The sequence below is a fragment of the Balaenoptera musculus genome, chromosome 1, assembly GCF_009873245.2.
Source record: "Balaenoptera musculus isolate JJ_BM4_2016_0621 chromosome 1, mBalMus1.pri.v3, whole genome shotgun sequence".
Lineage (NCBI taxonomy): Eukaryota > Metazoa > Chordata > Mammalia > Artiodactyla > Balaenopteridae > Balaenoptera > Balaenoptera musculus.
In genome coordinates, this window is record NC_045785.1 from 24,375,479 (window position 1) to 24,388,959 (window position 13,481).

General features: G+C 57.9%; 1 protein-coding gene across 1 annotated transcript in view; it reads right to left on the reverse strand.

Annotated features, from left to right (window-relative positions):
• SDC3 (syndecan 3) overlaps positions 1–13,112 on the reverse strand; it is a 37,672-nt gene extending 24,560 nt beyond the window's left edge. Inside the window, exon 1 of the mRNA XM_036874614.1 lies at positions 12,975–13,112. Within this exon, the coding sequence (XP_036730509.1) occupies positions 12,975–13,112 (138 nt within the window). The remainder of the gene's footprint in view (positions 1–12,974) is intronic.
• Between the last annotated feature and the right edge of the window lie 369 nt (positions 13,113–13,481).

A 13,481-nucleotide genomic window follows, 5' to 3' on the forward strand; every position in this document is an offset into this window, starting at 1 on the left:
ACGGTGTTCCCAGAGATCAGAATCCCCGGAAACGCCTCATACTGAGGATTCTGACTCAGGGTCCACAGCAGGCAGGTAGTTAAATGAAGGGACTGCTTCGCCTGGCCTCTCTGACCCAGCTGTCACTTCCCTTGGGGATACACAGCCACACGCCTCTCCCTCCTCCCCAGCTTGTCTGCACCAGGGTTTGGTAAATCACACGTAACCAAATCTCCGAAAGAACCCAAGTTTTGAGTTTGCAGCATCCCCGGAGGTCAGGCAGAAGACAAAGCTCTGAGGCCCCCTGCACCCCACCCCCCCAGCCCCGCCTTAATCACCTCTAAGGAGGGCAGATGAGCAGCTGCCCCTTTGACCTGGGCTCCCTGGACGCTGGGATTAAGCGCTGGGATTAAGGACGGACACACTCCTGGTCACTTAGAGCTCCAGCAACACGCATGTGTGCATGTGTGTGTGTGTACACGCAGCCATGAGGTGCACACATGCGAGCACCTTCAGGGGCATTGCTGGGCACGTGTACAGGTACACTCGTGTGTGTATACCTTCGGGTTGTCTTAGGTGGGCTCAGATGCCTGTGTGGGCCTGGGTGTGTTGGTGTGAGTACAAGGGCTGCATCTCTGCAAGTGGTCCGTGTGCACCTGGTAGAGTGCGTGTCCCTGTCTCTGGGTGCCTGTGTGTGTTCAGGTATGTCTGTGGGTCTGTGTCTCCACGCGTGTGCACAGGACAGGGTGTGGGCTCAGGTCTGCCTGTTCTTTCACGTACACAAATGGGTCTGCACGTGCACACATTTCTATCTGTGCATCAACCCCCCCAGCCCGAGGTAGGAGAGCGTCTCCCAACTTCGTCCACTATTCTCCCAGGAGCTGTTAATACTGTGGCCACCCCAGGTTGTTGGCAGCAAGCCCCCTAGAGCTGAGAAAGTGGAAAGACAGCAACTTGGGGGCTCCTGACTCCCCTGGCCTCACACCTGAGTCACTAAAACAGCTGGTGGCAAAGGAGCAGGCCACAAATGTCCCTCCCTGCCCAGACCCCAGGGCCCCCATGCATCTGCACAGACACACAGCAACACACCACCACACACGCATGCGCCCACAAACCCAGCCCCTCGCCCGAACCCACACAGAAACATGGCCTTAGCTCCACACAGACAAAGGATCACCCTGGGCGCAACCACAGACCTGCAGACGGTCCCCCGAACTCAGAGCCGGAACCGCCTCTTCTGGAGCTGAGATTGCCCCAAACCAGCCTCCTGGCTCCCCCGCCTCACGGGAGAACAGGATTCACCCATCCAGGGCTCAGCTCCCAGGGGCCACCCAGGGACCTGCCCTGGGGGAGCTGTTCTGCCTCTCAGTGCTGGGGACCCTGAACATCCAAGCCCCGCCTTTGGGCTCGGCGTCCTCATCTGAACAGCAAGGTGAGGGGCTGACTTCCTGTGGCCCTTTGCCCTTGAAACTACACTTCTGGAGGGGCGGATGAAGGCAATAGGGGGGTTCCAGGCCCAGAGGGCTAGGAGTAGAGTCGTCCCTCTAGCCCTGACCCTAAACACCCCCTTGGCCCTCAAGACCCCTGTCCCCCAGGGGACTCTTCGGGTTCTGGGCCCCTGAGTCGCAGCCGGGAGACGAGAGGTTCCCATCAGCCCCGAGGAGGGACTGAGGCAGAGGCCTCGGGGGAACCAGAGCAGGAGAGGGAGAGAGAAAAGGATGGGAGGGAAGGAGAGGAACAGTGGGCCGACAGAGGAGGAGGTGTGCAGGAGGATGGCCGGTGGAGGGAGATGGAGGGCAGAGGGGGAAGATCTCTCATAACCAAGCCTGAACCTCCGGTAACGAGGCAGGAAGTGCCCTCTTGCCCCAGTGCTCCCCGCTGCCAGCCTCCACTCTCCTCTTCTCCAAGCTCGGGGATCACAGGAGGGGGCTGGGGAGAAAGGAGGAGGTGGGACAACAGGGGAGAACCAGAAGTAAAATAGACTGAGGAGGTGCGAAAACATGAAGGAACAATGTAGCAATGTCTGAATTGGGGGAAATGAAACAAAGTAATATGTGTGAAGCTGACCAGGGAGATGATATAATGGGCGGAGTAGCTGCTGCAACAATGTATCCAGGTGAGGGCTCCAAGGAGGTAAGGATGTAACCCTGTGGAGAGCCAGACACTATGAAGCAAGTAACAGAATTGGGGCTTAGCAAAGAATCCTATAGCTTGTAGAAGAAGAGCAGTGCCTGGGAATCTAGAACAGGGAGACAGGAGAGAAGGGTCTGAAAAAGGGCTCACTGTGCTTGGGAGCTGGGAGAAGAGGCTGGTAAATGATTCCCAGAGGAGGGGATATCTGTGCTGGGTTTTGGAGGATGAGAAGGAGTTTGCTGGAGAAGAACAGTCCACAGAGAGTGAACAGCATGTGGCAGACATGAAAGCAAGAGAGACAATGTTGTGCTCTATACCCAGGGAATAGCCAGGAGTCTTGGGTGGTAGAAGGGGGCAAAGGGATGAGGCTGGAGAAGCACACTGAGTGCACCGAAGGGAATCAATTTGGTATTAGAGTCTTGGGCATGAGGGCAGCTGGTTGGGTCAGGAAAGGCTTCCTGGGAGAGGTCAGTGGGAGCTGGGCCTGCAGTCTGGGCAGAAAGAGACAAGTAAAGAGAAGAAACATGGTACAGGGGATGGTGCCCTGCCTAGGAGTCAGGAGACATAGTTCTTAGTCCCAGCTCAGCCACCAACTTGCTGTGTTACTTTGGGCAAGCCATTGTACCTCTCCGAGCCTCGATTTCCCCATGGGCAAAACAAAAAGGCTGAACTAACAGCTCTCAGAAGACCCTCACTATGACTCGAGAGCATTCCTTCGGCCTCGGTTTCCCCTTCAGGACAATGACAAGTTGGACGACAGTGTTTCCAAAGGCCTTCCAGCTGAAACCATCTTCAGTCCTCTGATCTTTCCCCCGCCTGGGCTGGCCTCAGCCCACGGCCCAACCTGAACAGAAAACATGCAGCAGAGAAGCCCCGTGTGGAAGCCAAGAGTCCCAGGTCCAGCTTGGGGCTCCCCCAGAGCAGCCACACAGGCTCACCCAGCAAGACCTGACTGGCCTTAAATTCATCCTCTCAGGGCACCACACTTTACAGTTTGCAGCACACGTGGTAGCATGCAGCAGAGGTTGTGCCTCAGACAGTACTCTGAGGCTAGACTGTTTGGGTTCAAACCCTGGTAAGTGTGCCACTTACTAGCTCTGTGACCTTGGACACGTTTCTTAACCTCTCTGTGCCTCAATTCCCTTTTTTGTAAAACCAAGGTAATAATGGTAGCTCCTTCATAAGGTTGTAAAGGTTAAGTGAGCTTTTATACATAAGACATTTGGCAGAGTAACTTGCACACGGCAGGCACTCAACAGGTATAATTCAATATTAACATCATCACATCCATGCTCTTGTTGTCATCTCATGCCAGCCCCTCAACGTGGGGCTGCACCCATTTTACAGACCAACATCCTCTACCTTGAGGATGGAACCCAATGCCTTGGTTTGGACTCAAAGCCCACCTTGTGAGCCACTGGTTCTCCCATGCTGAGGCCCTCTGGTGTTCAACTGTTCAGCCCCAAAACACCCCGTGGCACAGGGCCAGGCACCCAGGAGGTGACCAGTGAATGTCTGTTAAATGTTAAGAAGCAATACACTCTCATTAGAAACAGCACCGCCTACAGCAATGGCTCTTCCACCCCAAAGGGAGGTATGTTCCCATCTCCACATATGCCTCTCCCCGAGCTGGGACTTACTACTTTTAACCACACTTCGGTTCCCTAAATATACCATGACTTTTCCCACCTCTGAGCCTTGTCCACCTTGATCCCTCTGCCTATCAATGTGCTGCCATCCTTCAAGGCCTGGAACAAAGGACACCTCCTCCACGGAGCCCTCCCTGATTCCCCAGAGCCAAAACCAACTTCTCTTTCCCCTGACTCACTTCCTCAGCCCCTCACCTAACTGGGAGCTTTCCTGAGGTCAGGGAGCAGGTTGAACCCCCTCAGTGTTCCTAGGGCTCAGCACAGGCCAGCCACAGAGGGGACAGCAGTAAACAGTGCCTGCAGTGACTGGCAGGTCAGCAGCAGAGTAGGGACAAGAACCCAGGCACTGGACTCCCTGCCCAGCTGCTCCTCTCTGCCCAGGAAACCAGACTCACAGCCCAGCCTCCAACTGGCCTGGATCATGTCCCAGAGGCTGGGAAGGAACGTGGTGCTCAGTGCGATGGGCAAGGAAAGGGCCCCTCCTACCCTGGCCCAGGAGGAACCATAGACAGGCCACTTGAAGGAAGCAGGCCTCCCATCCTCCCCCCAACCGAGCAGGTCTGCCCTCCCTTCCCAACTGGGCTACCCCAGGTCAGGCCCTGCCCTCTCTGGCCCCTGGTCTTTCTGTTAGTTCCTCAAATGTGAAGACCGGAAAGGCCCCTGGGTCACCCAACCCAATTTCCCCACTTTACAGATGTGGAAGTAGAGGCTGGGGGGCAGGGGGGAAGCTGCCCATGGTCACATGGCAAGCCACCTCTCAGATTCACCTCTGAGACATAACAACAATCTTAGGGAAAATATAATCACTAAAATACGTAAAATAAAAGTAACTATTCAGGAGCAGCTTCCTTTAACTAGCTGCCAACTCGCTAACTAGCTGCACCTCCCCCCAGCACTGCTCCTCATCCCAGCCTAGTGAATGAGGCATTATTGGCCCATTTGACAGAGGAGGAGAGTAAGGCTGAGTCAAGGAGTCGCTTGCCCAGGTTCACGATGCTTCTGTGGCAGAGCTGGGATTCGAACCTGTCTGCAGGTGGGAGGCAGGGCCTCCTCCCTGCTTCTCTTCAATGCCTGCCCTCACAGCACAACACGCCTGCCACAAACCCACCAAGCAAGGCTCACCGACAAGATGCAGGACACACGCAAGATACACCTGCACACTCACAGCCCCCAGCCCAGGGCCAGGTAGAGAGCAGGTGCTCGATCAATGTCTGCAGAATGAACAAACTAGTCCATCAAAAGACAGGCCCGGTGCCCGAGCCCACGCAGCCCTGAGCCTCCTTGGCCTGCCCGATGCCCCCAAACAACACGGCATCTCAGGAAGCAAACTCCAGCTGCTTGCTAACTGCCTCACCTGGGGCACACTGCTTAACCTCTTGGGCCTCTGTGTCGCCATCTGTAAAATGGGGTAACAATACCTACCTCATAGGGTCGTGGTAAGAACTGAGATAAAGCATGTTAAGCACTTGGAACTGTGCCTGGTACGCAGCACGCGCTCTGTAAGTACCGGCCACTATCACTGTCACCATCACCATCGTGCCTGGCTCCCCGACAAGGGAGCAACTTCAGGGCAGGAGCCAGGTAGAATTCAGCTGCAGACACCCTCAGCCCACCCTCAATGGCAGCCTAGCTGTGAGGAGGTGGCAGGAAACACGTGGTAGGTGAGCAAAGGGCTGAGACAGACATGGGCACCCACCCCAGCCGTGGGCCCTGGAGAGGGTGGCAGTATATGGGTGCTGCCAGGCACCCCGAGAAGCAAGAATATCCTTCCCCTGCTCCCACTGTAACAGCCCCCCACCTCTCCAGGAGCTTTGCCTGCTCAGTCCCCACGCAGCCCCCCACATCCCAGCCCAGGAAGGGAAGGCAGGCCTAATGAGCCACCCACAGTGCCCTGGTGCCCGCAATCGAATTGGCAATCAGCTTGCTGCAATTAGATTTCCCAGATCCTGCTCGTGATTGATTCTAAATTACCCTTATTAAAGTCTGGGCCGGTGAGCAGGGCTTGTGGGGTGGGGGCAGGACAGGGGGGGCCTGGCTGGCAGCTCAGGAGGTGCAGAGTTCTAGGAGGGCTTGGGCTAAGGCTGATCCCAGAGTGAAGCAAGCCCATGGCCCAGAAGCGGGGTATAGACCCTAACCAGCATCATCCCCCACCCCACTCCCACTCCTCAGATTCCTCCCCAGCCCCCCAAGTCCCCACCACTCATCGCTCATCTCAGAAGACCCCAGTCCTGAAGGGGTGTGATAACAAGGTCAGCAATGGGGCAAACAGAACCCAGTAGTTGAAAAGCAACTCAACACCCAGCTCCATCAGTGCCCAGCCGTGTGAACTCTGACAGGTGGCTTGATATCTCCAAGCCTCTAAATGAGTGGAATGTCACCAGCGTCAGAGGGCTCAATGAGACCACCTCCCCAGTCCTTGGGCAAGGCCCCAGGCCATCTCTGGGCTTCAGGACTCCCATCTGTGAGACAGCAGGCTGCAGGCTGCAGGGCTGCGGGGCTGATGGTCTCTTTAGGGCTCCCCCACCCCTGAGGTCCTATGCAAACAACAACAGTCACCTACTCTGGGCCAGGACCTGTGTGATGAATGGAACACAGCCGAGGTACTCCCCAGCTGGGAGGAAAATGGAAAGAGCCCAGTGTCACCATGTCCTGGGCTATACCTCAAACAGCAAGGTCTCTCTGGGGTTCCAGGACTGGAAGGGCCTGAAGAGTCATCAAGTCCAATCTTCTGCCTCCAGACTTACCCACAGGCTGCCAACAGCTCCAAAGAACCAAATTCCCCATGAACTCAGTTCCACGAGGCACTGGAAAGTGCTTCCTCTAATCTGGCCCAAATCCTGCCTGCTGCAATTGGGAGTCCAGGCCCACGTTCTCCCTCTTAGGGTAGCCCGGTGGGGATTCTGCTTTGGGTCATTCACGATCGTTCAAACTTGGTTCCCAAATTCTCCACCCCCAAAAAGCAATTCCTCGGTGAGATCAAGAAAGGGACAGGAAAAGAACGAAACCAAAGCAGGTAAATGGAAGAGATCACTATTTGTAGGAGCAGCGCACTTCTTATCAGGCACTTTATTATTTTGTGTTGTTCATTCTCAAAGAACTCTGAGGCAGAGGTATTCTTAGCTCATTTTAAAGAAGAGGCAACTGAGGCTCAGAGAGGTTAAGTGAACTTGCCAAGATCACACAGCCAGAAATTGGCAGAACCAGGACTTCAACCCTGGTCCAGTTGGCTCTGGGGCCCCTGTTCCCTCAACAACCTCAAGCTGCACCCTCAGGTTTGGCGACCCCAAAACAGACATAGCACCAAGGCCCAGGTGGGGACCCAGGGGTGGGAAGAAGGCAGACCTCAGCCAGCTGGGGCATGTAGAACCCTCTCCACCTGGTATAAAAGGCCAGCACAGGCATTCCCTGCCCTCCACCCTCAGCAGCCAGGCAGGGAAGGGGCCAGATCACTTGTCAGGGGCCACCCTCACCCCATCCCCCAGCTGGGCCTCAGCCATTGCTGCTCAGACTCCCCCTGTAATCACGGCTTCCTGTTTGGCGCTGAGACTGGGCCTGGTCAGTGGGGGAGGGGAGCGGACACCCCTCTGGCCAGGGCCTGCTCTGGAGGGAGGGGGACCGGAAGTGAGGCCTACCCGGCCTCCTGGAATCTTGGGAGGCTGGGAGCCAAGGCAAGGGGAGGGGGTGTCAGCCAACAAATATTTACCAGGCGCTGGCCTGATGTTCCCAGGATGTGGTGGAACATTACGGGGGACAGCAAGACAAGCCAGGTGGTCTGGGACCAGCCCAGACCCTGCTCGCTGCTTCAGGGGGCAGTTGGGGGGTGAGCAAGGGGCTGGACCCTGGGACAGCCTCGGGCTCCAGTCACCCTGCCCCCCACCCCGGACACAAAATCACAGGGCTCCAAGCAGCTGGGCTGGAGCCCAGAGCCACAGGGCCTCTGTCCCACCCAGACGTGGTGGCCGCGCCTTGGCGCTCAGACCGCAGGCCCACCCCATACGGCCCCCTGGCGCCTCTGAACCCACGGGCACACACCTTGGACCCAGCAGGACTCTGCCAGCCTCACTGTCACCCCAACTCACCTCCAAAGTAGACAACACAAAGCCCCAGCCTGGGCTCCAAAGTTCACAGTCCTGGCTTCCTTCCTTCCTTCCTTCATTCATTCACTCATTCATTCATTCAAACCATTCAATTCTGGGCCAGGCAGAGAGTTGGACTTGGGGGTTCAGCAAAGAAGAAGGCAAACACAGAGCCTCCCTAAGACACTCATGGTCTATCAAGAAAGTATTCAGATACTTCTCCTGACTGCTGTGTGACCTCCAAGTCACTCCCCCGCTCTGAGGCTCAGTCACTCAGGCCAGAGAGAACCTTAGGTGCAAGGGGGCCAGGACTCAGGGGTGGGGTGGTAGGGATGTAGATTTGGGCTCCACACAACTTTCTAAGGGTCAGAGGGGATTAAAGGCAGGCCTGGTCGCCTACGCAGAGAGTGAGCCACAACACTGGGGGCATCCAGCGTGTGTCCAGGGGGAATGGTGGCTTTTTTAGACCCCTCTCATCCTGAGGTTCTAAACATTTCCCCTGTCCTGTGCCATGATCACATGACCCAGACACAAGCCCCCGCACACCCCCAATCTTGTTGACTCCCTGCACAGTTTATAAAGCTCTCCCTCGACCCGTCCCCCATGACCTTCAGAATAGCTCATTTACAGATCACAGAGCCTTGTGAGGCAGTGGAGGAGCAAGGGCTCCAGGGCCAGACCCTTTCCCCCCCATGCAACATGCCTCCGAGGCTACAGTGAGAATTAAATGAAAAAAGATAGGAGACATGCCCGGCCCAGAGCCTGGAAATGAGCAGGCATTCATGATACAGGTAATGTGGGCATAATTTGTGGGTAGGGAGGGCCCAGAGAGGTAAGTACCTTGCCCAAGATCACACAGCAAGAGAGGGTAAAATTAGGACTGCGGCCCAGTTCTATTAGCCTGCCAGGCCCTGGCTCAATCCAGCTCTGCCACTTGCCAACTGTGTGACATTGAGCAAATCACTTAACCTCTCTGTGCCTCAGTTTTCTTCATCTGTAAAATGGGAGTTCTAACAATTCCTACCTCCAAAGATTATCATGAGGATTAAATGAGCCAATGCATATAAAGTGCTCAGTGGGCAGGGCTCTCAGTATACCTTAGCTGCTCTTTGTATTATCAAGCCCTCAGAGGTGTGGAAGCTGCCTCCCAAATCATGGCCTCAGCCGCTGCCAGGCTCACCACCTCCCATCCCCAGCTGTCTCAGTTTGCTCCAGCCTTCAGGAATCCTATTACAGCCCCTTCTAGAACAACCCATCCCTCTCCCCCCAGGCAGCTCTGGGGGATGGTCCCAGCTCCAATGGGAGGGGCAGGAGGGAGGCCTGCAGCGAGACCTGGCTTCTAGGGGGAGCTCTGTCTCGACCCTCTCCCCTCCACGATGCCCCTCTCATTCACCCCACTTCTGCCCCAGCATTTTCCATATGTCAAGCCCAAAGCAGCCCCTGCCCCAGTGTTGCCCTGGGGCCTCCCGGGACCCCATGCCCCAATCCATGGGGTGGGAGCAGCCATTTGTTTTCAAAAGGCCACACTGCTTTTTCTCCAGCGAGCTCAACCCACACCAACCCCCAATATGAGCGAACAAGAAACACACTGAATTAGTAGCTGGGGGCACTGTGTTGCTCCCCAGGGAGCAGAAAGCACCGGGTTCCAATCCCAACTCGGCCATGAGAATGGTGTGACCCCCGCCCCGACCAATAACACCCCTAATAACAATTGTATACATCAAGTATTTGTCCTCAGTTGACAGGTAAGAAAGCTGAGGGTCAGGGCAGGCTACAGCTTGCTCAGTGTCACATGGCAACCATTTTTATAGCTTAGCTTAAAACCTCCTCCTCCAGGAAGCCCTCCCTTGCCCTCCGGGCTCCCTCCTGGAAAGGCCCCATCTCCTGAGAGCTCAGTGGCAAGCTGTGCTCAGTCTCCCCAAGGAGCTTATTTTCTCATCACAACACCCCTGTGAGGCTGGCACTGTTATTGTCCCCATTTTACAATGAGGACGTTGAAACAGAAATCCCTTACCCAAAGTTTCTGTCCCCGGAGCCCCTGCCACCTTGGGTGCTAACAGCAACAGATCCCTATGGTATCCCTGTGTCAGGACCTGGCCTGGAACAGTCTAGGGAACCCCACATTTAATTTTTACAGTGAGGACAATCTTGCCCTGGCAACCCAATGTTCACAGTCAACCAGAGGAGCTGGAGGGAAGAGGAGTAGGGAGCTCCTGGATACTTGAAATCGTGGGGGTGGGGAGGGAGCAGGAACCACCAGGCATGGGGCTGGGGATTCAGAAGAATTCCCTGATTGATTTCCCCTTCCCATGGTCCCTCACCCTACCACTCCCCATCCCTACCACATTCCCAATCACAGAATGGCAACCTTGTAAAAGAACAAGAAGTGAACATTTGCTGAGTGTTACTATGTGCCAGGCACTGTGCTAAGAGCTTTATATGTTAACCCCTCTCATTCTCCTATTCTCCCCATTTTACAGAGGTGGAAATGAAAGCACAGAGAGGTTAAGTAACTTTCTCAAGGTCACATAGCCACAAAACAGTGAACTCCCATCACTGGGAATTCAAACAAGGCTAAGACACCTAAATCCCTTTCAGCCCTGAGCATCTAAAGAACACTTTTCAAGCTAAAATTTCCAGGATCCCCCACACTCTGGGTCTTTCTGGGTAGTGACTTAAGTACAGCAACTGAAGTGGCCCTGAAGGCAGATGTCTCTCAGAGTCATAATTAGCTGGTCTCTCAGGAGAGAGGACTCCCAGAGCAGATGCCAGGACACACACGCACGTACCCCAACTCACCACCTGCAGCGCGAACGAGCCCCACTACTCCTACTGAGGCCATCCTGGAAGCTGCTCCATACACACACACACATACACACACACACTCCCTTTCAAGCTGGTGGGCACCTACGTGTCATCCTGCCCTTCCCCCACCCTGGGCCAGCCACTGCCCATCCCAGTGATGTCCTGGGAGGCCCCCGCCACGGAGGCCACTCCTGGAGCCATCCTGGTTGGGGCTCTTCTGGTCTAATCTCAGTCCCTCCTGCTGCAGGCATCACCCTCTTCCCCTGGTGTGGCACCCTGGCCACTGGTCACCACCCATTAACCCTTTGCCTCCCAGGCCAGATGAGATGATGTCCTTGCTCGGCAGCCGGGCCCCTGGAAAGGGGTGAAGCCTGGAGAGGGATGCCCCCTACCTCATCTGGAGCCCCACCTCTCCTCTCCTCCAAGTCAAGCCCACCATCTAAGCCTCCAGGCCCAGACCCCGGGGGTGTGCTTTATCTGCCACCCAGCACTGGGTCTGAGCCACACCCACTCTACCTCGGACTCAGATCCAGGGGCAACCTGCCTTATCGGGGCCTTTCACCTCCGTGCGCTCATTTAATTCTTTCTACCACCTCATGGGGCACGGATTACGAGCCTTGTTTTATGGATGAGGAAAAGTTGTTCGGCGAGGGACGTGACTTGCCCAGGGGTCACCCAGCTCGGGATCCTGCTGGGCTGCCAGGTCTAAAGCATGCTGTCCGGCATCCCTTTCATTCATCACACACCAAACATTGACTGAGCGCTTCCTGTGGTTGGGCACATACATCCTCTCATTTCATCTCTCAGAAGGGTGTTATTAGCCCCGTTCCACAGAGGGGGAAATGGAGGCTCAGGGAGGTGAGACAACTTGTCCAAGGTCACACCACGAATCAGGGGAGGGATCAGGATTTGAACCCAAGGCTGTGTGATTTCCACATCTTTGATTTCAAAGATGGTCTTCCAGAAGTGTAGCTGAGAAAGTGACCCAGTTGCTAGGATGGGCTGGGTCCCTGTCCCTCCCAGGGGACCTCTTTTCCTCACCCTACCTGGGGAAGAACTGGGGATGAGGCACCCAGCCCACCAGGCCCCATACTCAGCCTGGCATTCAACACTCCCCCACCCACCCAGCTCACAGCCCCCAGATGGGAAAGGCTGAGGAGTAGCCTGTCTGTCCGAGATGCAACCTCTGAGCCCCTGCCTGACCTCCTCCCATTTCACAGACTGGCCAACTGAGGCCCAAAGAGACTTGCAGTGGCAGAGTAGGCACCCAGGGGTGGGGGGTGCCTGAGAGGCCTGGGTCCCTCTCAGCCTGGGGAATGGGGAACAGGCATAGCTCCTAGAACCAACCAAGGGGATCGGGCCTAGAAACCCCCCCAGTTCATGCCCAGGCCAGGCTCCAGACACGTGCCCATAGGGAACTCACTTGGGACCTGGGTCCCTCAAAGGGGAGGAGGTGGCCTTTCCTCCTGCTCCCCCTGATGGAGCTGGGACTGAGCTCAACCCCACGGCTGCTGCGGTCACTCAAAGGGACACCCAGGGGTCACCTCATACATATACATATACTCACCGCTACCTGCACACTCGGCCCCACTCAGGGGCGCAGGCTCCACGCACGGGGTAACCCATGCACCTGCCAGCACACGCCTGCACACACACGCACACACACTCCCATGGGCTGGAGCACACACCCACCACAGAGGTGTCCCCCTCAACACACTCACCCCTGGAAGGCACACACAGCATGGCCAACGGTCCCCAGCCCGTCCCCGGCACACACCGTGCACAATGGGTCACCCTGACACGACCACACGCAGGTAGGGCACGATGGCCCCCATCCATAGGGACGGACTGGTCCTCACGCCTCATCCTTCACCCGTGCACACCCCACAGGTCCCAGCACCCTCCACGGAGGTGGCCACACACGCGGTCACACTCACCCACCCCCTCAGGTCACCTTCACACAGGTCACCCTTCACCCCTCCCCCTCCCCGGGCCCCCTGCCCTCCCGCCGCGACCCTCGGAGGGAGGAACCTAACGCACACCCTCCCCCCGCAGGGGGAGGCGACCCGATTCCCTAAAAGTGGCCGCGGTCCGGGCACACCCACGAAGCAAAGCCACGTCTGCTCAGACCCGAGACACGCCCAGCGCGGCCCCGCGCCCGGACCCCAGCCCGGACCCCAGGCCGCCCACGGGGAAGGGTCCCGCCCCCGGGGAAACGAGCCCCCGGGGAAACGAGCCCCCGGGAGGCGCGGGCGGCCAGGCACTGGACCCCCGCCCCCCCCCCAGGCCGGCGCGGCGCCCGAGCCGGGGCGCGGGAGCGGGAAGCACTCACCCCCGCGGCGCGCCCCGCCAGCAGCAGCAGCAGCAGTGGCGGCAGGAGCAGCCCGCGGGCCCCTGGCCCGGCCGCAGCCCCGGCCCCAGCGCCAGCCCCGTGGGCGGCCCCGGCGCGGTGCGGCGGCCCGGGCTTCATGGCGGCGGCGGCGGCGGCGGCGGCGGGCGCCTTTGTTCCCGAGGCGGCGGCGACGGCGGCGCGGCCCGGCGGCTGGCCCGGCGCGCTCTCGGTCGGGGCTCCGGCTCGGCGGCCCGGCTCCGCCCGGCAGCTCCGCGCCCACGGCCGCCGCGCCTGCAGGAAGCGTGCGCCGCCGCCAGGCCGCCCCCAGCGCGGGGGGCGGGGCGGGGAGGGGCGGGGCTGGACGCCGAGCTCCCCACGCCGCCCGCGGCCGCCCGGGTCCCCCCGCGCCCCGCACGCGCCCGCCCGCCCGCCGCGGGATGAGGCGGGGGGAACGTGCGACCCGAGACGGATGGCCGGTCTGGCGGAGACTTGCTCTGGGGTCGGGGT